The sequence below is a fragment of the Catharus ustulatus genome, chromosome 18 (assembly GCF_009819885.2).
Source record: "Catharus ustulatus isolate bCatUst1 chromosome 18, bCatUst1.pri.v2, whole genome shotgun sequence".
NCBI lineage: Eukaryota > Metazoa > Chordata > Aves > Passeriformes > Turdidae > Catharus > Catharus ustulatus.
Genome location: NC_046238.1, coordinates 12,507,587 through 12,535,051, shown reverse-complemented (window position 1 = coordinate 12,535,051; position 27,465 = coordinate 12,507,587). Strand labels below are relative to the sequence as shown.

Sequence of the window (27,465 nt, the reverse complement as noted above, 5' to 3'; positions counted from 1 at the left end):
TTGTGCCTGCCTCAGCCCACAGATTCGGGAAGCAGGCAGAGGCAGAGCTCCAGACCATCCAGCACAGACACAGGGAGAAAGGAGATGCAGCCCTGCCCCTTTGCTGGATGCCTTCATCCACAACATCCCAAGGCTCCTAGAGAGGCTCAGTGGTACATATTTTACCTATCTAGGAAATCTGAGGCACAGGAAGGGCAGCCATCCAGAGTCAGAACAAAGGCAGGTCTCGAGGAGATGGGATCCCATGAGAGGAGTGATCACAGACTTCCCAAGAGGACCATGCCCTGTGGGTCACTGGCTACCAGCAGTGGCCAGATTTTGCCACCTGAAAGGCCAAGGCCACCGGGATTCCCCTCTGGGAGGGTGGGCAGGCCCTGGCACAGGGGCCCAGAGAAGCTGTGGCTGTCCTTGGATCCCTGAAGTGTCCATGGTTGGACATTGGGGCTTGGAGCAGCCTGGGACAGTGGAAGGTGTCCCTGCCATGGCAGGGGGTGACACTGGACGGGTTTAAGGTGACTTCCAATGGGGACCAGGACCAGGATCAGGGCTGCCCAGCAGCTCCAGGCAGCTGCCTCCTGACACCCAACTGCAGCCAGGCACCTGAGAGGAAATCAGGGCTGCTACTCACTGCACCCTGACTCTCCACTCACTGTCTCTGCCAGGTGGGGAAACTCCCCTCTGCCCTTTTTCCTTCTTTTATTGCTGTTTTCCTCACTGTGGAGTGCAGGCAGGGCTATCATGGCTCCCACTGGGCACACCACACAGACCAGTCCCGAGGGACAGGCTGGGGGAAGATGGGAAGAGCCGGGGGGAGCTCCGGGGCCATCCTGACTCATCCCCATCACTCATCCCAGTCAGTGCCTTGGGGGATGCAGGAGCCGGTGAGCACAGGGAGCTCTGCAGGGAAATCCCATTCCCTCAACTGGTTCTCCTTTCTTTTCTGCAGTGGGGAGGAGAGCACCACCCTGTGCTGGCCTCCCATCATCTCTTGGGGGAAAGCCTCCAACACCTCCAAAAACTCTCCACAGTCTCCACACTCCCTTTTCCTGGCCAGGCGAGGAGAAATAAATATCCCTCGCCATAGCGTAACGCTGTGCAGGGTGATTAAGAGGGAGTTATATCTTCGTCAGTGCAGAGAAAAGGAAAAAAAATTGATTTACAAGCAGTATTATGATAATCTCCTTCCTGCAGGAGGGAGGGTGGGCTCCCGATGCTCTACCAGAGCCATCAAGGAAAATTTAGAGGCAGAGAGAGGCAGTGCAATTAAGGGGCCTGAGCTCAGATGAATCAAGATCTGAGGAAGGAAGAGAGGGAAGAGTCCTGCTCCCTGCATTCCTGCACCGGGGCTCCTCCGAGCCTGCTGCTACCCAGGGCTGCCGGACTGATTTGATTTAGGAAACAAAACAAACCAAAGCAACCCAGTAAGTGCGTGGCAGGCACAGGCAGTTTGGAGCAGGTAACCCAATAACTGCAGGCACAGCACTGCTGGGGCTGGACAAACTCAATCCAGGGAAACCCCCCAAGACTCCTGTGAGCCCCCTGAGCCAGGGCCATCCCCATGCACCAGGGATCACACCAACCTGCCCCCAAGCCTCCCCCAGCAGAAGAGGTTTAAGATCTCTCATTTCCTTGCTGTTTCCTCGTTTATCCTGCAGTATGGCCAGGCTGCAGGAGGGACCTGTGCCACCCTCACCCCATGTGATGCCAAGATGTTTTCCTGCTGCTGGGAAGATCTGCAGTCCTTGCTAATCATCACTGAGTGCTCCACACACTAAATCCTCTTTACTCCCCACTCGCTGCCCTGGTGCTATTCCATATCCCTGCTCACTCCCCAGTCCCACCGGTCAGGTGGACATTTCAATCCCCACTGTTACTTTTGAACCCAAACCCTATTTTCCTGTGATTCCTCCCATTTCCCTCCCTGCTCCTCTCTCACTCCCACGCTGCCGTTTATTCTCTCCAGAGCACAACTGTCCCCCAGCCCCCGACGCTTTGATGAGCCCATTTGAAAGGAGAAGATGACGCTCCATGTGAAGGAAACGCTTTTCAAAGGCTGCCACAGAAATAGCTGATAGGCCTGACGTTTCCTACTTTCCTCTTGTTCCTTGTAAACAAGGAAAAGAAGCTGCTGCGTCCCAGTTTAACTGCCTGGGAGTTTCACTTCCCAGCTCCGAGGAGAACCGGGGAGAAAATGAAGCTGGAAGGGATGTGGTCTCTCCCACGGGGGGGTGTGTGGGTAAGATCCACGTGGGAAGAGCTTCCCTCTACTCCTGCACTTGGAAAATGTGTTCCCAGAGCTGCTCTGCCCACTGGGTATCTCCTGGCTCCCATCTGCACCCCAGCCAGGTGCCAGGCTGAGTGAGAAGCTGGCAGCCTCACTCACCTTTTCCAACCTCACAGCTTCCAAGAAAACAAGAAACTCCAGTGCTGCTGCTGCTGCTGCTGGGAAGTCCCTTGCTAGTGGTGTGCCTGTTCTGCCTTCCCTTTCCAGCTGGGGCTGGGTTGCACAGCCCTGCAGCAGACTGAAGAGCACCTCACCCCTGTCCCAAGATCCACAGGGAAGGATGGCAGCTTAGCCTGCTCTGTCCCAGCCAGGCTCCCTCCTTTTGTCCTTCCCAGAGGATTCCTTTTGCTGCTCCCTTCTCTCTGCAAGGGGCACATCCTCCTTCTCCCAGCAAACCACTAGAGCAAAACAGACCTATTCCAGGGAATCTTCCAGAAGGGGAGATGAGGAAGGGAGTCCCCAGGAGGTGACAGGGACCCCAGAGGAATTGTGAAGTCCTCAAGGGACATTTTTCAGTGATCCCTATCATACTGCTTGCCTGATGCAGGTGGAAAACAGACAAAGTGCTTGCCCCAGTGCCAGCCTCCCAAAATCCTTCCACCTGTCCAGATGATGAAGGAGCTTTGTGACATTTGGGGGTGGCACATCCTGCCTGCATAATGAGACACTCAGGCAGCAGTGCCATCACCAGGCACCAGTGTCCTCACAAGGACAGATCACAGCTTATCCCAAAGGTGGCAGGAGGGAAGACAAGGCTGCAGAAGTCCCCCCTGGGCCTGCCACACTCACCCTTCTGTGCTTCCAGCTGGAACTGTACATTGGCTAAAGCTAAAGGGGAACTTAAAACTCACCCAGACCCACTCCATGTGTGTGAGGGACACCTTCCACTGCCCCAGGCTGCTCCAAGCCCCAATGTCCAACCCGGCCTTGGACACTTCCAGGGATTCAGGGGCAGCCACAGCTTCTCTGGGCACCCTGTACCAGGGCCTGCCCACCCTCCCAGGGAACAATTCCTTCCCAATATCCCATCCATCCCTGCCCTCTGGCTGTGGGAAGCCATTCCCTGTGTCCTGTCCTTCCATCCTTTGTCCCAAGTCCCTCTCCAGCTCTCCTTTATGCACTGTGAGGGGCTCTAAGGTCTCCCCGGGGCCTTCTCTTCTCCAGCCTGAACACCCCAGCTCAAACCTCAAAGCATCTCCACAAGGATCATTATCCAAGCCAAGGGCAAAACTGCACCACGTGCAGGATCAGAGCCAGAAGAGGAGCCAGCAGGATCTGCATGATCTCCATGGGCCCCAAAAGTGATCCCCTGGGATTGAGCTCAAGGCCTGGAGAAGCTGCTCTCAGCCACGTGAGAGCCTGGCAGGAGAGGCCAAGGCTGCCTGTGTAAGGACCAGAGGCTCAACGACAAAGCTGCTTGTCTGGGAACAGGCGTGGAGATTTGCTCCTTGCCTGGATACTTCAAAGGGCTTAAATCCCAGTAAATAAGCATGACTGTGCAAGAAGAAAGCAACTGGAATCAAAGACCTGATTGTGTTTTAGCAGCCTGTCCTGGGAGCTTTCCTGCAGCGGAGGAGATGAGGAAGAAGTGGGTTTTTCACTCTCTACCACAGCCTAAGTGACAAACCCTCCTGAATTGGAGCCAGCTGGAGCCACAGCACCAGCCCACGGCAGGGAGCTACAGAGAAGGGAGTGCAACTTCCAGATGAGGTGTCTGTGCTGTGCCCACAGAGCTCATAAAAAGGGATTAGCATGTTAACCACGTAATTAAACATGAAAAACTTAGCAGGCGCCTTCAAAGGCAGGCACCAAACCCCAGAGGTCACACTGCAGCACTCACTGTGCAGCTGCTTTAATTATGGGGGCTCCTCCTGGGCACTGGAGTGCTCCCAGCTGCTGCAAGAGTCTTCCCACAAACTGCCAGGGCTTCCTTTCACCTCCTTGTGCTGTGGATTTCACCCCAAATTTACCTGACTTGGAGCTCTTCCAGGTGGGATGGGATAATGAGTTTCATCCACAGCCAGTCTAGAGGTATCCAACACCTCCCCCAAGGTGGCCCAAACCTGCAGGGTCACCCCTTTTAGCCTCCTGCCCATGGAAGTGCTTAACAATGAGAGCAGCCTGTTTTGGGGAACACCTGCAGCTCCCCAGAGCTGCCACAAACCCCACACTCAGGGATTTACAGCCCCTGGAATGGCTGGTGCAGTGAAGAACAGCACAGCCTTGTGCTGAGTTCTCCTGAGTAAAACAACCTCCTGCCTCTGCTCCTGAGCTCCAGAGGTGGTGGGGAATTGATCTCTCTTTTCCAAAAGCATTTCCCACTAGCTCTGCCACCTGTGAGTGTGGTATCCCAGCACCTCCCTGAGTGCCACCAACTCCAAGCTCCTGTGGCTGTGCAAGAACCTCACCCCAGGGCAGAGCAGGTAAGTCTCCCCACATCATCCTCCCAAAGGAGGGAGAGTATGCTCAGCACACACAGCCTGTGGACCGAGGGCAAATCCTTGGAGCAAAGCAGCCTCCAGGAATAAGAGATGTGGCATTAATGGAGCAGGACCCCCAGATGGGAGGATGTGAGGGACAGACAGAGGCAGTGCAGGGAGAAGGACAACTCCTGTCCTCAGGTGTGCTGGTGACCTTTCCCTGGCACAGGAGCCACCTGCAGACACCAGTTGTCCTCAATCCTCTGCTTTACCTCCCTGGGATGCTTCTCAAACAGGCAGAGCATCCTTGTGCCGCTCCGCTCCAAGACAGGGATGCGCATTTATAGCCTGTTTTGACAGTGTTGGCAGCAGAGTTGATGGCGTTTGGCTGTTTGTTTGGGATATTTTTTTCTACATCCTGAATTTCTTTCTGCAACAAACAAGGGGGGGAAGGTGCTGGTTTACTTCATTAAAGGAATCTTCAAAGGCTGCCCTGCACCTCTGATAGACTCCCCACCACCGGTGCAAAAAACAGGCTGAATTATTTAAGTGCCTCTACCTGCACTCCCTCTCCGAGGTTGCCAACTCAACTTCTGCCAAGAAAGAAGCTTCCCAGCGTGGAGGATCAGGTGTAGGAACAAATGCAGAGAGGCTGGGAGTGCTCCTGAGGGAGGGAAAGCCAGGCTGGATGGGTGACTGCAGGCATGGATCCCGCTGGAGCGCAGGCAAGCTCATGCACGGGTTAGTGCCACAGGCAGATCCCAGCACCCCACGCAGAGTACCTTGGAATAACCTACTTGGAATTCTCAAATGCAGATAGGTCTTCTGCCCTGGGCTTGAGGCTAAACCAGCAAAATAAAATGAACAACAAACAATAATAATAACCCTCGTGTGTGGTACAAGGGCAGGTGATTTGTGGGATCTTAGGGCTTGCCTGGAGCAATCAGCAGCTTCCAGGTGAGGCAGAGGGTTGGTGCCATTGAAGTGTTGCTGGACTGTTATCCCATTCCCAGTGCCCTGTGTTTCCTTGCCTTCACCACAGCGAAGACAAAAGCCCTGCTGACCTCCCTGAGCAGAGCAGGCTGTAATTTCCCTCTGATGTCTCCTAATAGTCTATTATTTGGGAACCTTTGCTCCTTGCTGAGATGCAGCAAGCCAGGCATCCCCCTCTCTCTCCAGAAGGGAAGGGACAGGACAAGACTCCATCTTCAAAGGGAGGCAAAGTGATGGCACCGTGACAAGCCCTGACAGACAAGGAAATGATGGCCCAGCCGCCCTCTTTAAGGGAGACAAATGGGACCATCAGCTCTCTCTGAACTCCTCTCTGTCAGAAGTGAAAATTTTGCAGTTTCTGTTTAAACCAAGGACTTGGAACACAGAGACAAATCCTACCAAAACCTACTGGGAGCAGAAACGCCTCCAGATTCTACAATGACAAAAGGAGTTGTGAAGATTTTTATTTTCTCTGCTCTAGTGTGACAGGAACCTGAATAGCTGCAGGCCAGCACGGGGAGTGAGCCCCGCTAGATTCATTGTCCTGCCCCAATTCAGTGATCACAAACTCCTAACCATGAAAGTCGGCAAGAACTGATATTTCCAAAGCCTTTCAGACATTACTCTAGGCTGGGAGTAGTAAAGAGAGCAGGATTTGTTTTTCAAGCCTGCAGTTGTTACCACAGCCTGCATCCCGTGCCGCACGGATTTCCCAATCCTTCCCGAGGACAGCTGCTAGCAAAAAGCCAGCCAGGAAAAAGCCTTTGCAGGGAAAAAAGCCTTTGCAGGTGAGTGGGGCTGACCACCACCATCCAAATCCATTGTGGATGTGCCCCCAGCCCCTTGTTACAGAGCCCAGCACCGAGGCAAAGGACAAAGATGGGATGTAGAAATAAAGGAGGGGTTTTGCTGGGAGTTCTCAGGTGACCCTCGGGTCAGCAGACCCAGGCAGACCCAATTTTTGGCTGAAGTTCCTCATGTCAGCCCCATTTTGGGAGGCAGGTGGCTCCAGGGAGCAGAGGTCTCACACCCTCTGCCAGCAAAGGCTTTGCTGTTAGTGACTGAAGCTGCACTACAGGTTTCTCTAGAGAGATTAAAAGAGAGGAAGAGCTTTTGGCTTTTTCCATTGAGAGCTCCTAAGCCAGGAGTATTTCTGCCCTCATTATTCACCAGTCAAGCTCAGTGCTCACAGGGAATGGCTGCAATCGGCAGGGAGGGCTTTGCCTGTTCACTAGGGATGCAGAGCCCTTCCAACATCCTTGTATAGCTTGCAAGGTACAGCAAAACCTTCAGCCCTGGACACCTTCACACCCTTTCCCCCAGCATTGGAGAGACCAGGCTGGGTCAGGACACCAGGACCACCAAAAGCTGGAACTCTCTGATCACAGCTAAGCAGCTGGGGAAGAAAGCCTAGATCCAACAATTTTATTATCAAAAGCAGGGTGATTTTTAAAGGGTTTCATCAGGGGAGATACAAGCTGGGGCCCTCTGATACCTTTTTAATAGTGTTGTGCTTGCTGTTGCCCCGGCTGGAGTTCTCGTTGTGCAAAATATCCAGAGCTGTCTCTCTCTCCTTGAGCTTCAGTGCCTCAATTTCTGTCTTCAGCTCGTTCAGCTGCTCCTGCAGGTGCTTGCTTTTCTCCATGTACTCCACCCTAACACACAGAGAACAGCCCTGGGTTAGCCCTGACCAACTGCATGTGCTGATGTGACACCTGATAATAGAATTATAACAGAAACAGCTTTCCTTCATTATTTTTAGCGTGTGGAACTGATAACACCAGTTTATAGCACACAGTGAGCTACACACAGCAATTATTTGTTCCTTATTAAAGGGGACCCAGACAGCCAAGCCAGCAATAAAAATGTAAGTTACATTATTATACACAATTAAACCCAAGCTGGGTGGTATTTTAAGTCTCCCAATTTGCAAGTGAAGCTGACAGAGGTTTACACCACTTTTAAGCAGCTACTCAGGAGAGCTCTGTACCCCTGCATCCCTTCCCAAACCTGCTCCACAACCCAAATCCAAAAATCTTTCCATGAGGAAGGATCTTGATGTACTGACTTGTTGTGTTTTAGAGGGATTTAGCTTGTAAACTGTGTGGGAGCAAGTGCTGTCCCCAAAATATCAGGTATCTTGTAGACACAGAACATCCCTGGCAGAGAGAATGTCTCTCAAAGGAAAAGAAAGAAAGGGAAAAAACCACCCCCAAAGCCAGCCATTCCCAGAACTCATCCTGAACTGCCTTCCACAATGAAAAATCAACTGGAAAAATCACCCCATGAGTTCTGTACCTGTGATTAATCCCCTGAGCCAGGTCAGAGGGCCAGCAGGGTAATAGGAACCCTTTCCAGTGCCAAAATTTGTAGAGAGTTTTATTCCAGCACCCGAGGAAAGAGAACAGCCCCAGAGAAGACAGAAAAAGCATCCTATTGCTTTCAGCATTTGGCAGAGGCAGCTCTCCCTGCTCAGGAGAGCAGCATGACCTAGATAGCAACCTGGGTACAGAACCAGGAATTATCCTGTTATTTTCAGCTTCTATCTTTTTCCTTCTGGCTTTGGGAAAAGTTTTTAAAAGTTCTTAATCTCCTGTTTCTAGGATGGTGATTTCATACACGGGAGAGGGCCCTGAGCAGAGGCAAACCAAAGCACCCTGTGGGATCCAGGGGTGTGCCATTCCAGCCTCGGGAAGTTTTGGCCGGAGCGGGCTGTCAGAGCCATTGTGGCTTTGATCTCCGACCAAATCGATGAACAAAGCACATCATTACTACAGAGATTAAAATCTGATCTGCTTTGATTTTTGCTCAATTGGTAATTTCGAAGGCTACACTAACACCCTCAGGAAAACACGAGATCAAAGCTCATAATCACATCCAAACTTGCTGGCGAACACTTTTTTATCCAGGAGCTGACACAAATTCCAAGGAAAAGGGGTTAAAGCCCTAGGGCAGGACCTTAACACACCCCAGCTATCACCACATTCCCTGCACACCTCAAGCTCAGCCTCCAGCACTCAGCCTGCTGTTAACCCTTTCCACCACCATGGGCAATTCCAGCCTGGGCAGGAGCCACAATTCCTACACAGAGAGGAACTGCCTGGAGCAGGGCCCTGAGCTCACCTGTGAGCAGGTGGCAGGGACAGGTCTGTGACACCAGGTCCCCACCAGGAAAAGACTCAGCCAGGAAAAGCACAGAATTGTTCAGGTGGGAAAAGCTCTCTGAGGTTACCAAGTCCAATCATTCCCCAGCACTGCCAAGGCCACCACTGTCCCATGTCCCCAATGCCACATTCACATGGCCTTTACATCCCTTCAGGGATGGGGACTCCAGCACTGCCCTGGGCAGCTGTGCCAGGGCTGGACAATCCTTTCCATGAAGAAATGTTCCCTAATATCAACCCCGAGCCTCCCCTGGCCCAGCCTGAGGCGATTCCCTCTCCTCCTGTCCCTGTTCCCTGGGAGCAGAGCCCGACCCCCTAGGCTGTCCCCTCCTGTCAGGGAGTTGTGCAGAGCCACAAGGTCCCCCCTGAGCCTCCTTTTCTCCAGGCTGAGCCCCTTTCCAGCTCCCTCAGCCTCTCCTGGGGCTGCAGCCCCTTCCCCAGCTCTGTTCCCTTCCCTGGACACGCTCCAGCCCCTCCAGGTCTCTCCTGTCATGAGGGTCCCAGAGCTGCCCCAGCACTGGAGGTGCCCCAGCAGGGCCAGCATAGGGGACAGGCACTGCCCTGCTCCTGCTGCCACCTCAAGGTTGGCACAGCCCAGGTGCTCTTGACCTTCCTGGCCACAGCTGGCTCATGTCCAGCACAAATCCCAGCCCATCCCAGACTGGATTCATGCCACGTACTTCTCCTTCTCGATCTCCATGGACAGCCTCTTCATGTCCGTGTCCTTGAAGTCAAAAGAGAGGCTCTCACTGATGAGGTTGAAGCTTGGCAGGTCAGTGGGCAGTGCTGTGGTACTTGAGTTCATGGACTGCTGAAGAGAGAGCACAAGTTAATCACTCTGGGCCACACAAGTGTCACTACAGAGAATGTTCTGAAACACTGACGTGAAATCAGAGCAACACTTGAGCCCAGAGTCCTGAGTACAAGATCAGCCTGGCCATCCCCTTGTTCCATTCCCAATTTGCTCCTCAATTCAAAGCCATTGCTCCTCCAGGACTCTTTGCAGCACTAAAGAGGAGACAAAATACCACCTGCCTTCAAAATCTATTGACAAAACTTGGCAAAATCAAGGCTTTATCACTGCTGTGTCACTTCAAGTTGGACAGAAGCTGCCTCTTGGGAGTCATCTATCTGCTATTTAACATTCAATCAGGTTTATAAAGTTCAAGCTGTGAGCAGGGACAATGTAAGACCAAGTGTGACAGCAGAGTCCTGCACTCCACAGCTCCCCAAAGCCTGAGCAAAGACCAATGTGACCCCAAGGATGCCATTCCAGCAAGGTCCATGGAGATGCACAGACCCATTTTTATCTCCTCAGTAATTTACAGCTCCAAAGGTTTAGAAACCACTTCCAGATTCAGCTGGAAATGGAGATAACACAGTAAATTACTCCTGGAACACCTGAGCAAGGATTTGGGACTTTCTTCCTCCTGCAAAAAGCTTTGCTATCCCCCAGTGACACACACTGCCAGGCCCTCAGATTTTATCTTCTCCTAAAAAATGACCCTTCTTCCTCTCAGTCAAGAATTCTGTCACACCTCTAACAAATGGGCTCATTAGGAGGAGAGGAAAAGTCTGCTGGAGTCATGGCTCTGCTCCTGCAGCACGCTGGATGAGGTGGCAAACAGGGCACACGTCAAGGGTGGCACAGCAGCATCAGATGGGGCTGAGTCACAACTGCTGCCAGCCTGTTCAGCTCTGCACTGGGATTTGAGAAATCCAGCCCAGCATCCCAAAGATCCCCCACCTCCCTCCTGGATGCTCCTTCTTGCTTTAAGGGATTCCTGTAAGGAAAACAACGTGCCCAAACATGAAATGGCACTGCTGGGTACCTGCTCTAACAAACGAGGGTTTGAGCTTCCACTGGCTCTTTCTTCCCCTCATTTCTCCTATTTGGGATACTCCAGGCACTGTTTCCAGTTAGCTCCTCTTCAGCAAGACCTGCAAGCACTGGGGTGACAGATTTACTCTGCACAATAACCTGCCTCTTCCCTCAGCACCAGCCTGGAATGCACAAACAGCCAGGGCTCGTTCCCAGCTCGGACAAATCTGAGAGGGACAACATTTCATCGACCGGCGAAGCCGGAACACAAACACCTCGTACAAGCATAAACAAGGGGGTGCCTCAAACTGCACTTGGCCTGGCTGGAGCCTTCCAGGTGAGTTAAGACCCACATGACAAAGAAACCCAACTCCTTCCTCCCCCTTTGCTGCCAGCACAGAACAAAGCCACATTAATTCTGGAGCAGGCGCTGGAAGGGACAGCTCAGTACCTAAATTCCAGTCTCGAAGGAAAGGGGACAGGTCTGCCAAAGCACTTAACTGATTTAAATACTTGCATCCCATTGACATTCAAGTCCCTTCCCTGTAAGGAACACAGGCGTTCCCAAAGCCCTTCCCACGTGAGGTTCTCCCGTCCCTGCAGCACAGGGAAGTCAGGAGCATCCAAGCCAGCCTGCTGGCCTTCAAACAACCTTTAGCTTGTTTTTTTTTCAGTATGAGCTTTGTTGGGTTTTGTTTTTAAAAACTCCCAACAGCAGCAGTAACAGTTGAGCAGGAATTTCAGTTGCTGCAGCCATTAAGGACTGAGCCAATTTATCAGGGTTGCTACAGCCACTACTTCCTTCTCTTCCCTTGGCACTGCTCTGCCATGGAGCAAGGAAAAAAATGGTGGAGGAGTCAGAGAGCAGCAGGAGTGAGGAAGAATATGGAAAAAGCAAAGAGTGAGTAGGTTCAAGGCTCTCAAAGGCACAGGGTTGATATCTGGAGCAAAGCATTTAACAGAATCATGGAATGGTTTGGGTGTGATGAGACCTTAAAACTCATCCTGTTCCACCCATGCCCTGGGCAGGGACATCTCCCACTGTCCCAGGTTGCTCCAATCCCAATGTCCAGCCTGGCCTTGGACACTGCCAGGGATCCAGGTGCAGCCACAGCTTCTCTGGGCACCCTGTGCCAGGACCTGCCCACCCTCCCAGGGAACAATTCCTTCCCAATATCCCATCCATCCCTGCCCTCTGGCAGTGGGAAGCCATTCCCTGTGTCCTGTCCCTCCATCCCTTGTCCCCAGTATCTCTCCAGCTCTCCTGGAGCCCCTTTAGACCCTGAAAGGGGCTCTGAGGTGTCTCTGGATGCTTCTCCTCTCCAGGTGAACACCCCCAGCTCTCCCAGCCTGGCTCCAGAGCAGAGGGGCTCCAGTCCTTGGAGCAGCTCCATGACCTCCTCTGGACTTTCTCCAGCAGTTCCAGGTCCTTCCTGTGCTGGAACCCCAGATCTGGAGGCAGCTCTGCAGGTGGGGTCTCACCTCAGTGGGACAGAATTCCTGTTGCAGATTCCCTGCCATCTGCAACAATCCTGGGCAGCTCTTGCAGCAGGTGCTGTTATTTCTAATCCGGGGCCATGGGGTGATAGAAGGGACAGGGAACTTTTCCCATATGTGTTTCCTCACCTGGAACAAACTGCAGAGCCCTGTTCCTGCATTACAGCAATTTCCTGCCGCTAACAGAGCAAGCACCATGCTGGCAGCGGTCATGCCTTGGATCCCTCTGGAATACAGAGCGAGGAGGAGGATCCAGAGGGAGCACACAGCGGGTCAGGAGGTTTCCCCTGCAGGGAAAGCTCCTCCTGGTGCTGCCACTGCCTTTATTTTGCTGCTCAGGAATTTGGGCAAGCCCAAACCAGCCACTTACAGCTCCCACAGGATCAGAGAGAAGGTGATTGCCTTTATCTGGCACCTGAAGGGCACCGGGGGAGGCAAAGAGCTGCAGCCAAGTCCATAAGGAATGAGCTGTTCTCCAAGCCCTGACGGCCTGAGACTCAGATGCACATCTCACTTCTCATGCATCACCTACCAGTGACATTATAAAAGCAGCCTGGGCTTCAAGGACTAAAAAGACACTGAAACAAGCTTTAAAGAAGCAGGATTGGAGACTGGAAAGTTGAAAAATATATATATTTAACTGTTTCTTTTGCCTTTACTGCAGCACCGAGTTAGGTCAGGGATTCGACTTGATCTCTTAAGGGTCTTTTCCAACCTAAATGTTTCTACATTCACCCACTCCCTCCTTCCTCTCTTACTCTTGTGAAGTCCTGTGAGCTCTCAGTGTCAGGGGACGACACAGCACAAGTCTGGGACCATGGAAAAGAACAAGCCCAATGTTACACCCTCATCCATGAAGAGAAAAGTTGGAATCCTGAGGAACTCAAGTCTCCCAAAAACAGCTTTCAAACCAGGGTCCCTCCATGTGCTGGCAATCCAGGGAAGTGTAACAGAGGATGTAAGAGCCCAGCAAAGTGTTTTCACCTGGATATGGACATGCTGGTCACACTAGCCTCCTCCTGACCTTGGAAAACAACAGCCATGGAGTCTGCACAGCACAGCCCTCATTCCAGGGCAGGCAGAGGGGCAGGAGAAGCAGCAGCTGCATGAGAGGACTCAGACATTGAAATGGGAAGGAAAAAAGCATTTCCCTTCCCAGCAGGCACTGGCAGCCGTGTCTGGAAGGCCAGGGCTCTTTAGGGAAGGCAGAGGACACAGCCCCATGTGTCTAGAACTGGCAGCTCTGCCTCCAGGCAGATGCAGCTGGAGGGGTGGAGCTGAGCTCCATGCAATCCCACAACATTCCCCTAATGAGACTCTAATTCCAAAGGAACAGAGAGCACAGCCACCCAGCTGCTCCCCTGCACCAGGATTTTGGCACAAGGGCTTCGAGCTGGGGCTCTGCTGGTTTCATCAAGGATGGATATGGCAACATGAGGGAACATGGATGTGGAAGAGCTGCCCAAATTTCACCCTGGCTGGTGTAGTCATGAGGACAAGTGTCTCCCTGTGCACAAGTTAAAGCCAGAATGAATCCCAGAATTCTAGTGACTTGTAGAAGGAGGAGCACTCCAAAGCTGGGCTTTATCCAGCACTCACTTGACTGAGTGTCCCAGAACTGAGAGCACCTGATTATTTTCCATCACTGTTATTTTTAACAGCTTCCAAATATTCTTGCACTGAACTCCAGGGAATTGGGATGAGAAGTTGCTTCATCTCAACCCCTCTCCAATCTGCTCCTATAAAGTTTCCAGTGAAAGGAGGAAGGAGCCTGCAGGTACAAATTCAACCCTCAGTGCTGGCGTGTCCGTGACTCCCATGTCAAGCCTATTCCTGATGCTCTTCCCCTTCCCCCAGGCCAGCAAGGAACAGGTGTGAGCTGCAGGGATGGGGTTTGCAGGCACAATTAGGGAAGCAGAGGAGAACTGCCAGACAAATCAGAGAAATGGCCATCTTGTCTGGCTTTTTGGTGCCCAACAGGAACCGGGACCAGATGCTTCAGAAGAAGGTGTGAAATCCTCTTAATGGACAATTATGGAATAATCTCCCTTCAAGTAAGTTTTTTTTTTCCAGCACATAAAGGTCCAGTTTATGACCAAAAAAAGAATGTACAGGTTCTGAGCCATGTTTATCCCACCTAACAAGAATAAGGACATGTTTAACCCTATTTTAAAGGTTACTGCTAAGCTGGTGCACTCCACACGTGCTGGTAAAATGGCTCTGACACAGCTGCTAAATTGGCTTAAAATTTGCTGCTTTAATTTCACCAGCAGCTCCTTTGCTCTCATAGCAAGAGGTGGGTGGAAAAAAAAAAGAGCATAGTAAAGTTCTGCTGGATGAGATGCAGGGATGAAAAGGGCAAGCAGGATTTCTGCTCAGGATTTCTGAGCAGCAATGAGACAGCTCAGCCCCCTCCATGGCTGGGATGGAGAAGGAGGCTCCTCCAGGACACACAGGAAGGCAGGGAACTGGGAATCACAACACAGATCTCTCTTACTGTGTAGGAAGACTTGCTGGTGATCTCCAAGAGCTTCTGCTTCGCTCTGCGCTCCGACTCACGAGCCTCCTGCAGGTCCTGCTTGAGCTGATCAGCCTCCTTTGCCCTGCAAAGACCAACAGCAAACAGCAAATATCAGCCAGGAGGAACGAGAGGATGGAGGAGCAGGATCACAGTGTGGAATAGGCAAGAAGAGATGGAGAAGGGCTGAGTTCACCAGAGTAGAAGGGCTGACACTCAGCAGGCTCTCACACAGAGAGGAGTAATCAGCTGGAAAGAAACAAGGCTGATCTTTTACTTGCTCACTGCCACATTCACCGTGGGACCTGAGCTCAGCTATCAGGAGGGTGGAAACACCAGCTTCAACAAGAAGCAAAGTCTCTGCTCAAGGCTTTGAACTTATGAACTCAGAACTCATGCTGGAAAGGAGAACTAAACAACTGAGAGGTAAGTAGATGAGTAAGGAGAGAATAGGGAACGTAGATCTACCACTCAGAGGAAAAGCAACCCCCTAATGTTATTATTAACATCGTTAAATACTTTGGGGAATGCAGGGGAGGGCTGCAGAAAGCACCCAAAAGCAGAGCTGGCTTTAGAAGAGGGAAACCAGCTGGGCCAAAGGGCCATTTGCTGTTGGACATGTGAGAAACTGATGGAGGACAACTCAGAGGGGTAACTTGAAGAGGGTGGGAAGCAAAGCAGAATCAGCTGCAAGGTTGTACCCTCTGACCTCCTCTCCGACTCCTCGGCCATTTTCAGTGCCAACATCTCTGCCTCCAGCACCTTCTGCTCCATCAGCCGCTTCTCCTCCTCAGTGCGGATGGCCGTGGCCTTGATGCGCTGCATCTCCTGCTCGGCCTCAGCCGCCTTCTGAGCCAGCAGCTTGGCCTCCTCCTCCGTGATCTGCGCCTTCTCCGCCAGCAAATCTGCCGTCTCCTCCGACCTCATCTGACAATTGCGGGACATGAAGCCATTAAGCACAGCCAATGTCTCCCCAAATGTGCCCACAGCCCCTGGAGCAGGGCCCCGAGCTGCTCGCTCCGACACGCTCCATAGAATCCCTCCCTTCCATGAAAGCCTGAAGCCGTCTGCCGCCAAGGCTGGGATGTGCCCAGGCTCTGTCCCAAATCATCCTCTCTGTGCTCCTCCCAAGCAGCCCAGCAGGATGAAATAGCTCCATCCAGCCACTGGCAGCAGTTGGGGAGCAGTCTTTGGGCAGACATAGAGCACTTCCAAAAACGCTTCTGCAGTGGAAAGAGCGAGGAGCAGCTGCAGTGCTCGGGAAATGGCCTCCCAGGGACCTACCAGAGCCTCGTTGGCCATGGTTGCCTCCTCCTTTAGCTGCATCAGCCTCCTCTCCAGCTCATCCCTGGTCCTCTCAGCCTCTTCTCTCATTTGCTTCTCTCGTGCCAGGCACTGTCGTTCCATCTGGGAAAAAGGGATTGAGGAAAGCAAGGAGAAAAACACACATGAGGAAGGTTTTCCATGGGTGAGAGAGTCACAGGTGAGGTCAGAGCACTGCTGCCTCCTCTCTGCTTAGTGACAACAGGCATGTCCCTGGACTGGGGTGACCTGATCAAAGAACAGAATCAGGTTGGAAAAGAGCTCCAAGGTCATCAAGTCCAACCGTTCCCCCAGCACCGCCAAGGCCACCCCTAACCCATGTCCCAAGGTGCTACATCCACATGTTTTTTAAACCCTTGCAGATATGGTGATTTCACCACTGCCCTGGGCAGCCTGTTTGATGATCCCTTCAAAAGTGCCAGTTCTGAGACAATTCCCATCCTCTGCTCAGGCTGTCACTCACAGCATGGCTACAGCAGCTGCCTGCAGGTGATAATGTCCCCAGACATTGTCCTAGGCTGAGGCACAGGGCAGACCAGGACAAGTGGGTCTCAAGGTCTCCAGCTTAACTCTCTGGAGTTTCTTACAGTAGGACTGGGCTTAAGGACAGTCTGAGGGCATCTCCCAAACAACAGCACGTGGCAGGAGGCTGAAGGACAAGTATAGCTGCTCCTTTTGATCAGATATCCAATCCAGCATCCTGGAACTTTCACTTCCATTCGTTCAGAAGGAGGTCACACAGAGTGCAATCACCTCTGGCAATTCCTGGATACAACAAACCCTCTCTATCTGCAGGGAACATCAATGCTTCTCCAGGAAGGGAAGATCCAAGTCACCAGGATCTGCCAGCTCTTCCCAGAAGATGCTGGGAGGGTTGTTGTGTGCAGGGACTGCCTCTTCACTAGCCAAGAGCCCGAGGGAGCCATTGGGCTAATTAACACACTGAGTTTAATCCTTCCAGCCCCACAGGGATGGGGCATTATAAATTTCCATGCTGCAGCAGGACAGGAGACCTGCTGGGTTTAATAAGGGAAGGAAGTGAGACAAGCCACATTTCTCTGCTCCTTGGACACCAGCTGTGCTCTGAAAGCGGGACGCCCACTGTTCCAACCGTTCTGCTTCCTTCCATTAAAGGTTCCCCTCATTAATTATCATTATGATCTGCATCCCGCTCAGGACTTCCATTAACAAGAACTCCTGATCTAATAGGTCTATTTGAAACCAGTTAACGATTGTGGATGCTGGGAGGGAGCAGGGCAGGCTCCCTCAGGACAGGGCAGTAGCTCACACAGGAACTTGACCTTTCCCATGAAGCCCAAGTGCTCTGGATTTGGGAGCTTAAGTGAAGCCATAAGCTGCTGCTCCCTCCCAGTGCCCTGACCTCTTCCAGCAGCCCAAATAAGCACAGGACCTTGGGTATGGTGTTATCCAAACACCTCAAAAACTCACAGATTGTAAAACTTCAAGATTCTTGGAATTGTTAAAGTTGGAAAAGTCCCCTAAGCCCAAGCTCAATCATTATCCCAGCACCACTGCGTACACCACAAAACCATACCCTTACATGCACATCCACTTTTGAACTCTTCCAGGGATGGTGACTTCACCACTTCCCTGGGCAGCCCATTCCAGTGCCTGAGGCTGTCAGCACTTGGACACTTCACTGCTCCTTCCAAGGACCTTTGGATCCACTAAGGACACAGCTTAGTGAGCATGGTGGTGGAGGGCTGATGGTTGGAGGCCTCAGAATGCTTTTCCAACCTCAATGGTTTTATAGTACCCACTCTACTGACCAGAGGAATCCCTGTGGGAAGCACAAAGTCCCTCTTCCCCAGTAGAGCTTGTAGTGACTCAAGTCCAGACCTCTCCTGCCACTCCATGAGCTACCCGAGGGAAAACTGTCTCAGGAAGTGCCTGAAGGACAAGTCACATCCCACCTCCAGCCCAGCTGAGCACCTCAGTACCACACAAGCACCTTGGGAGGTGAATGAAGGATAAGACACATCCCATTTCCAGGCCAGCTGAGCACCTCAATACCACACAAGCACCTTGGAAGATGCCTGAAGAACAAGCCATGTCCCATTTCCAGGCCAGCTGAGCACCTCAGCACCACACAAAAACCAAGAAGTGCCTGAAGAACAAGTAATATCCTGCCTTCAGCCCAGCTGAGCACCTCAGCACCACACAAGGATTGAGAGAGCATCCTGAAGGACAAGCCATGTCCCATTTCCAGGCCAGCTGAGCACCTGCACCCCACACAAGCACTTCTGTGGCCATGCTCAAACCCAGGAACACCCGGACCTGTGAGCACAAGCCCCTGCTGGGTGCAGCAACTGCTTTGGCTTCTCCTGCTCCTCTCTAGTGGCTCCCCTGCCAAAGGGACCATTTATATTCTGAGCACCAGTGCTCAGATTAGCTGTGTGGGTTTCAGTGAGTAGAAAAGGTCTACAAGCAGAAAACAATGATTCATACAATTCAATTTGCTGATCTGTGCTCGTGGGCTCCACGCCGCTGCCTGCGCCGCGCCGCGCCGGCCGCCCGGGCTGACCCGGGGCACAGAGAGAGGCCAGCATGGAATCAGCTGGAATTAGCATTCCAGGCTGCACAGCCTGGAACAGCAGTGTGCATTCCATCACCCTGCAATTAGAAATGAGGAAAAGAGCCACAGCAGAGCACAGCTCCCCCTCACAGCCTCTGATTTATCAACTGTCCCGACACAGGTCTTGTCATGCACTTGTAGACACCCAGGGCAGCTCTTCCCTCCTGCCCTCTCAGTTTTATTCCCAAATTGGGACTGGACTCAGGCTGCTATCAACCTGCAGAGCCAAGATGAGAGATCTGGGAGCAGGGTACTAAAAAATGTTCAGCTGGACCTTCCCTCAAAGCTGCTTTGATGTCATTCCAGAGACCTGCCCTTCCCAAGCCCACCTGCATTTCTGATTTTGGCTCACTGGTTATGGGACATGTGGCTCACCTGCTTCCTGGCCTTCTCTTCCCTGGCCTGTGCTTTCATCTGCTGCACCTCCAACGAGTCTGCCTTCCTCCTCCTCATGAAGAGGTCGTGGTTCCCAATGCACAGCTGAAGAATCTGTTCCAGTCAGGGGAGAAGAGCAGAGAGAAACAGCTGTACACATGATGGCAATGAGGTGGTTTGTATTCTTGACACACAAAAACACTAGAATTGCTTTGATTTGGTGCTTGTTAGTGCTTCCACCCACTGAGCTCCAACCCTGCAGGCTTTCACAGCTGTAGGAGGGGCAGGGAGCCAGGTCCCACACCAAACACCAACTCCTGGGTATGGCAGCACTTCGCAGAGACCAATTTTCTGTGTGTCCAGCACACCATGGGTGTTGTTTTATACCCACTCTAAAAAGGCAAGAGGCCAAATAATGAAATAAAAATTTCTGCCCAGTTCCTCAGTTCTCACTACCCCCTTATTTTAGGCTCAAGATGAACTTGCACCTTCTCCCCAGTATACATTTAAGGCACTGAGATTAAAAAATAAATTAAAAGAAGAAAAAAAAAAAGAAAGGAAAACCACTTTCCACTTGGAGAAACGGAAGTGTTATCAAAAACTTCCATCTCCATCTTGCATCTTCAGATAATTTTGCTGAAGGGATTTGAGCCCCAGTGTGGTTCTCTCTCTGGTAAGGACCAGGGAGGTGGCAGTGCTAAAGGAGGGTTAGCACAAGGTGGGCACACAGAGGAGTGAAAAAAAATTTTTGGCAATAAAAGCAGGATTCTAAATTTGGATTCTTTTCTAAAGGACTGATTTGCATACTCTCTTTCCATTTCACAAAATCATAGAATCATGGAATGGTTTGAATTGGAAGACACCTGAAGGATCATCCAGTGCCACCTGTTGCCATGGGCAGGGACACCTTCCACTATCCCAGGTTACTCCAAGCCCCATCCAACCTGGCTTGGGACACTTGCAGGGATGGGGCAGCCACAACCCAGGTCACAAATGACTTCTCTGAAGATTTCAGCACTATGAACCTGATGATGCAGGGAATGAGGAAGCCCCATTTCCTCTGGAACACATAGCACGGCCAACAACCAGGAGTGCAAAGGTCCCTGTGTGACCTAACCATGGATCCAAACCCAGAACATCAGCTAAAGCTGGTCTCCAACATGGACAGCTCAATGCAGCCCATCCTTGTCCAAGGAGAGTGTCCTCAGAGGGGGAAAAGCTAGGATTCAAGTAAAGGTGCCTCCCAAAATAGGGAACACTACAACACAGGGCAGAGTGGGAAAGATCCACGTGGGAAGAAAGGAACTGAGGAAAGCTGGGAGTTGGATTTACTAAGTGCTTCCATTATTTAGGTCAGCTGAAAGCCAAGAGCTCCAAAAGGGAGCACAAAAACAGGGGAGGGGAGAGGTTCTGTGGAGCAGCTTGTCTTGAGTCTCCTGCTTCCCTCCTTCTGTGAGCAGTAACTGCTGCTCCCCATCACAAGCACACAGCAGCAGCTCCCTCTCAAAGGAAAAGCCCCAAAAGCTCGTTGTCTCATACTCTCTGCAGAACCCACTGCTGCAGGCAGTAAAAAAAGACTGTCTGTGCACTTACCAGCTTATTCACACGCAGCTTTGATGAATTGAATTTAAAAACATCAATCTTTTTGTCCAATGGCTTAATCGTAAACTGAAAAGGAAAAAATAAAGAGGGAGAGAGTTATCAGAGAGTGGTGCATTTAATAAAAACGCAGCTATAAAATTCCTCCTGAAAGCTCTGGCTCAGAGCAGGTCAGCAGGGTCAGACACACGGCTCAGAGCTGTCCCCATGGCTCTGAGCCAAGCAAGAGGACTGGCATCAAAAGCAGCCAAGGAGACAACTGTTCCTCCAGTCAGGAAAACATGGGGGCCACAGGAGCTGGTGTCCTCTGCAGAGAGCCCTGCAGGGGGTGGTTCAGCTCAGCACCTCCCCAGGCAAGGTGCTGCTCTCCTGGCAGCTGCAGGGAACACAGAAACCACAGCAGGAACTCAGGATGCTTCCAAAGGGAGGAAGAAACAGCTCAGCTGCCTGATGGAACCACAGAATCATTAAGGTTGGAAAAGCCCTCCAAGATCATAAAATTCAAACGTCAACCTGACCATGCTCACCCTCAAACCATGTCCCCAGGTGCCACGTCCACAAGTGTTCTGAACACTTTCCTTGGCAGTGTGGGCCAGGGTTTGACAGCCCTTTAATGAAGAAATTTTCCCTAATATCCAACACAAACCTTCCCTGGCACAACTTGAGGCTGTTTCATCTCATCCTGTCACTTGTTACCCAGGAGAAGAGCCCAGCTCCCACATGGCTGCACTCTCCTGTCAGGGAGTTAAAAGGGCAGGAGAGCTGCATCAGGACCACAGCAAGGAGCTGCAGCCCTTCCCACTGACACCTCCACTCACAAGAGCTCCCCAGGAGAATTTTCCATGTATTTTCTTCTCCAGAATTCAGCCTTGTCCCAAGACTTCCCCTCAATTCAAACTGTTATTCCCTGGCTCTAACTTGTATTTACACTCCATGTGCCAACCAACCAGCTCTACCCATGGCCTGGCTTCACCCTCTCCAAAGCTCTCCCACAGCGGCTCTCCTGACAGGCCAGTGGTGGCACAAATCCCTCAAGGGCTTTGGTAATGCAGCCCTTGGATGGAGAGAAGCCTGTGCACTATCATAAAGGGTACTTGAAGAGATGGAGTGCTCTGCAAGACGGCATTTTTTAGGAGACATGCACATATTCCATCACTCCCCCACACACTACAGAAATAACGGGCTGAGGAGCTGGAGCAGACAGAGTGTGTCCATTAGAGTGGGAGATCTGTCAATACATGGCCCTGCCTGCAAAGGGCCCTGCCCTGGCACTGCCTCGCTCTGGCACTTTAAGAGCCAATCTTAAACTCAGACTTTCACAAAAGCTAATGTGCTGAATGTCCCTGGATCCAGGCTCCAGCAGAGCCCCCAGTAGTCTCTGAGAATAGCAGCAGGAATGTGCTGGGAGAGGAGTTTCAGCTCCCTGTGAACAGTCAATCTTTGTTAGGAGGGATAACCCCCAGTGTGGTGTCAGCAGAGCTGCTGTTCCCAGCTTTTGGCCCTGTTTGTATCAGGTCAGGCCTGCTCGTGGGCACCTGATTACAGACATGATTGAGCTGGTGGAAGGGATCCATCTTTTCCCTGGAGAGAGCTCTGCTACAGTCCTGTGGCAAGGCCTGCTTATGGAGGGGTCAGTCCCTGCTCTCTGGGGAGCTCCCACTGCACTGTCACAGGCAGGGAAGCTTTGGAGTCACTCAGTGCTGGGCTTTTTTGCAGAGTCGTGAAGCTCTTTAAGGAGTAAAGCAAGTGAAGACAATCCCAGCACAGATTTACTGCTTATGAAACTTCACAAGACATGCAATAAACGCAGCTGATGAGAAACCTTTAGCTGCTCCCCCGATCAATATCATGTTTAGATTAGAAAACCATTTTTAATTAAGAAGTTAATTCTCTTCCTTACCATGAAGGCAGCTGGTTTCATTGAGCAGTTCTCTCAGACTTACAAGGGAGTTACTCAGTCCCCCCTCCTCAGCCACTTGCACTTCTGTTCTCAACTATGTTTTGGGGCCAACAATCCCAAAGACCCACATTTAGACTCTGGATTTAATAAATAACTATCCAACAGTGGGTTTAAATTGCTCAACTTCCTAAAAAGATTCCAGCTGCTATGCCAAGCCCAGCAGCCTGAAACCCAAGATGATGTAATGAGATGGCAAGAGCTCTTCTCCCCAGGAATACATCACCCTGTATTCCATAATACAGGATATATCCACAGTAATATACCATAATATATGCAGTAAAGAAGAGATTTTAACTTCTGAACTCTGGTATTTGGGCTAAGCACATCAACAGCAATTTTGGGTTTTTGAAAAGATTATTACATAGAAGGTTTGAAGCCAAAGAGAACCAGCTCCCCAGTGACCCCTTGCACGCCCACTCCTCCTCAGTTTCAGGAAGGCTTGGATTAAAGTTTCAACTGGAGGAGTTGAGCTGCCCTTAGCTAAGCTGGTGAGAGCAAGCACAGCAGACAGAGAAGCCAAGAGAAATCATTTTAAATCCCAGTTGTGTTTTTCACTGCTCTCAGGGAGGAGGTGAGACACATCCATACCTCTTTATCACTGTAGGAGATATTCCGGATCTCGTTCCATGGGAAGGAGATTTTAGGAGTCAACCTGTTGTCTGGGTCATAAATGTGAAGACCCAAGGCATCAACTCCAAGGAGCAGCTCTGTACCCTTTTTATTCTGCAGGAGGAAAGGAAAGAGCAGAAATCACTGGGAGAGTCAGACATGAACCACTGTTCCCAAGCAGTGACCCAGCACTGGGGACCAGGAACTGCTGCCTCCCCTCAGCACAGGGGGAGTCCCCAAATGCCACCTGCCAGCTCTCCTGGCTCTCTAGGACATGCTGCTTACCCTGGCAGGAAAACAGAACCCCCAATCCACCCAACTCACCCTGATGGCGAAGTAATTCACGCCATACATCTCCAGGTCCTGGGCTATCTTCAGATATTCCATTTCAGCTTCATCTCTGTCAGGCAGAACAGTGTTTGGGAGGATCAGAGAGGGGCATGGCTGCTCGTGCTGATCCTAAGCACTCACCAGGCTTTAAAGCCTGGACTGTCTCTATCACACAGGTCAATCCTGTCTTTGCTGGCAGGATCAATAAAGTCCAAGAGCAAATCCCACTCTGCAGCTGCCAGCATCTGAGTGGCTGCTGAGATGCAGCACTCCAGGCTTGGCTTTGTTCTCCTCCCAGTCCCTTCAGCTCAAATAGGAAATCCCTGGTTGGAATGCCACTGTTTCAGATCCATGGTTTATCCCCCAAAAGCAGTGTTTCGCCACCTGAGGCAGCCATATAGTTTGAAGCCCTATTTCTTCTCCCAGATCCCTGATGCAGGTGAGTCCTTCCTTTGCATCATTCCTAAATTCTCCTGAGGGCCCCAACAGTGACCAGGGGACAGCAGGCCACAAGAGCCATCAACAAAAGCTTTGAGCTCTTCCTGAGGCTGCTGCAGAGATGTTCTGGGATTAACCTGTTGGCAGAGCTCATCCAGCACCTGCCCAAGCTCCCCAAAGCCTGGTGAGTCTCCAGAGCAGGGGACTGGCCCTGACCCAGCCCAGCAGCACAGGCTCACCTGGCTCTGCCCCGGTGCTCTGCGTACCAGGCTGTTATCCTCTCCTCCCACATCTCTGGAGTCATCTGGTACAGGTTTATTACCTGGGATAGGTGGGAGACAGAGACCAGGTCACACTGCTGCTCCTGCCTCAGCAGGAGAGCCAGAAGCACCAAGACAGGTCCCAGCAGCACATCCAACCTCAGGACAGCCTGGACACCAACTCCCCAACTGTGCTGAGCTCCTTACCCGCTTGGGAAGCAATTCCTCCTGTGCCAGGAAGCCTCTCTTGTGGACATTGGGATCGTAGTCACCGTACTGGGGAGAAGCACAGACACAGTACCCATCCCCCATTAACAACAAGAGCAAGTCAAACTCTTCACCCCCTCACACTCTGCCCTGTGAGACAGTAAGCATGGCCTGTTCACCCCTTCACCTCACAGCACAGCGCCTGCTGCCCTCTAAGGTGAATAACCTGCATTTCTTTGTCATTTCATTGCTAATAGACACAAAGAGCTTCCTTCTACTCTTGCAGCAGAGCTGGGAGCAGAACAAAACCTCCCACCATCACAGAATCATTAAGGTTGGAAAAGGTCTCCAAGATCAAGTCCAGCCTGTGACTGAACACCCCTAAGGTCCCCAAGAGCCACATCTACTCAGGTTTTGAACACTTCCAGGGATGATGACTCCACCACTTCCCACAACTTCAGTTGACGACCATCACCAGTTGATGTCCTCCATCAGTCCAGCTCGACTAGATGATGGTTGTCTACACTATTCTCATCACCATGCCCTAATTAACATTTCCCCCACTGTAGGGCAAGACTCTATAGCTGAGAAGCCCTTGCTTCTCAGAAGCCCTAGCGGAACAAGGAAATAAGACACGGAGAAAGACTTGTCCCCAAAAATTGATTGATAGCAGTGATCCAGGTTAGGCAGATGGCAGTTCCTCTATTGCTGCTCATCACCCTAAAGAATAAGTATCAAAAAAAATGAGAGGAGTTTGACAAATTCCTCTCAGGCAGGTGGTGGTGGTGGTGGCTTTTCTGTCAGAGGGTCTGTTGCTCAACTGGGTCATGGAATCCAATTCAGATTTGTTAAGCATATCCACTAATTACTAGTATTTGTTTAGATTTACATCTCTTTGAGCAGCATATAAAGTGACTGAGAAAGAAAACTGCTTATTAACAGATTGAAGAGCCGCGTGTCCCTGCGGTGCATGCGAAAATGAATTTACCTCCTGCACAGCCTCAGAGGGCAGGAAAATGCTGAAAATGTCTCCTCCAACAATCCAGCAAGTTCAGGGGGGAGGAACAATGCATGTGAGGCATGTACAAGGAGTACCTGCCTCACCTCCACTCACCTGGCAGCCAGGACTTCTGCAGTGACAGAGGTGACAGTCCCCAGCTGCACGAGACACAGCGCCAGTTGCTCAAGCCACTAATTTTGCAAGCTAGGCAGTCCTTCCCTCCCTGCTTTTCTGAGCAACCTTAGCTCAGGAAGTGCAAAATGGTGACAATTTTTAAACACAAGAGGCACCTGGTGGTCATGCAACAAGTCAGGAGGCTTTTCCCCTCAGCCTCCTTTTCGTGCCAGGACTGTCACACCGTGCACCAAAACCAGAGCTCAGCATCAAAAGTCTACACACATCCCACCTCTGCGCTTGGGAGACAACACGTGGGGATTAAAGACACAAATATTGATTTGGAGCCAATGCAGATGCAAAGGGAGCATGTAACAACAACCAACACTGACTCAGACTGCAATTAATAGAACAAAACCAGCCCGGACTTCATCCAAGAGCGGCGGCAACTCTCTGTCTTCCAAGGTCTTGGAGCTCCTCAGGATGCAGCACTTTGCAGGAACACGGCCCCTGAGCCCCTCTCAAAAGGAAGCAGCACTAAAAATGTGGCACTGGTGAAGGAAGCAACTCCAGTAACTTTGGACAGGCAGCAAGTAAATCATTTTTAGGTGATGAAAATAATAGCAAATAGGATTAACATGATTAGTTTCTGTTGTCCCATCTTCTGTGGAGGTCTGAGACTAAGTATGGATTATGTGACTTTTCATGTGCTAAAAAATACTGTCATGTCCCAGAGGAATATTTGTACTGAGAGGGGAGACTGGATGAGAACATTAATTATTCACAAGCCAAAAATCAACAAATGGCTTAAGTATTGCAGAATCTGTTGGCTCAAATGATTTTGCAAACATACTTTCTAAAGGCCTTTTCAATTAAATCATTACTTTCAAACTGTCATGGAATTTCAGCTCTTGTTAATTGAACTGTATGATTAATATTCATGATTGGACATGGAATTGCCTTTACCACATTCATACGCCTGGCTTAGATTGTTGGATAAACACAGGCACACTCAGCTACAAATTAACACCAAGTATTGCTTGTTTGGGGGAAAAACAATAATAATTAAAGAGCTGTTTGCTGTGCTACAAGATCTGAAGTGCTGAGAGAGCTGCAGCACAACAGTGACCTGCATTTAAGGGGCAAAAAATAGAAAAATCTCCTGGATGTTCCCTTTTTTTTTTTCCCAGTGGATCCCACGTCTTTCCCAGCTATTTAAAACCTGAACCACCTCCAACCTCTGAAAGCCACGTGGGTGGTTTGAACAGGGCTGGAGGGGAAAGCACATAGTAATTCCCCAAATGAACACAATGAGAGAGAAATAAATAAGCTGTTATTTTTATGATCCCCCTGTTTCCTTTGCTGTCTCAGGTTGGTGTGGATGGACCAGCAGCACCTGGCTGTCAGTAAGTGGCTGCTGGATGCACACACACTGCTGTGTCAGGCTATTATGCCCCTAATCATGCAAATCAGCACATTATTAGTGAAATTACTGTGCTCTCTGCCTGCTTTCTTGTCCAGGAAGGACATCATTATCCTATTTAACTGCAAGGAGATGACCTGCAACATCTTTCGTCCCACTTCCCTACCAAAGATGTGCTTTCAGCTTTCACCTGTGCTGGGAGTGAAAGCAGAAGGGGAATCCCAGGCTGGAGGGGTAGCAAGGAAAGGAATATCTGAAGAAAAGCCCCTCAGTGAAGAGCAGAAAAGCCATCCCTGCTCCACCTGCTCTTGATCTAAGCACTGCTCTGACTCCATGTGACCTCCTCCCAACCTCCAGGACTTTCAAGGTGCCAAGGGGACAAAGGGGATGGCACAACCAACCTGCAAGTCACAGCCTGTTCCTGAGCACGTCAGCAGGAGCTGTCCTGGCCACGAGGTAAGAGAGCTCAATATTTACCCAATGTTTATTCATTTTGGCAGCCAGAAAAGTCATTCCCTGGTATCCTCAGCTCA

The 27,465-nt window shown here is 51.0% G+C and overlaps 1 protein-coding gene across 5 annotated transcripts in view; it reads right to left on the bottom strand.

The window, feature by feature from the left end:
• Positions 1-27,465, bottom strand: part of NF2 (neurofibromin 2) — a 47,329-nt gene that overhangs the window by 3,276 nt on the left and 16,588 nt on the right. The window contains exons 5-16 of one of the 5 annotated variants that reach the window (XM_033075665.2): positions 24,396-24,464; positions 24,168-24,250; positions 23,485-23,560; positions 23,140-23,274; positions 20,586-20,660; positions 18,993-19,106; positions 15,983-16,105; positions 15,408-15,625; positions 14,678-14,783; positions 9,542-9,672; positions 7,193-7,352; positions 5,487-5,546 (exon numbers count right to left, since the gene is read on the bottom strand). In XM_033075665.2, the coding sequence (XP_032931556.1) occupies positions 5,511-5,546; positions 7,193-7,352; positions 9,542-9,672; positions 14,678-14,783; positions 15,408-15,625; positions 15,983-16,105; positions 18,993-19,106; positions 20,586-20,660; positions 23,140-23,274; positions 23,485-23,560; positions 24,168-24,250; positions 24,396-24,464 (1,326 nt within the window). In that variant the 3' untranslated portion in view covers positions 5,487-5,510. The remainder of the gene's footprint in view (positions 1-5,486; positions 5,547-7,192; positions 7,353-9,541; positions 9,673-14,677; positions 14,784-15,407; positions 15,626-15,982; positions 16,106-18,992; positions 19,107-20,585; positions 20,661-23,139; positions 23,275-23,484; positions 23,561-24,167; positions 24,251-24,395; positions 24,465-27,465) is intronic. The other 4 variants (XM_033075664.2, XM_042779826.1, XM_033075662.1 and 1 more) reach the window with 4 other exon arrangements.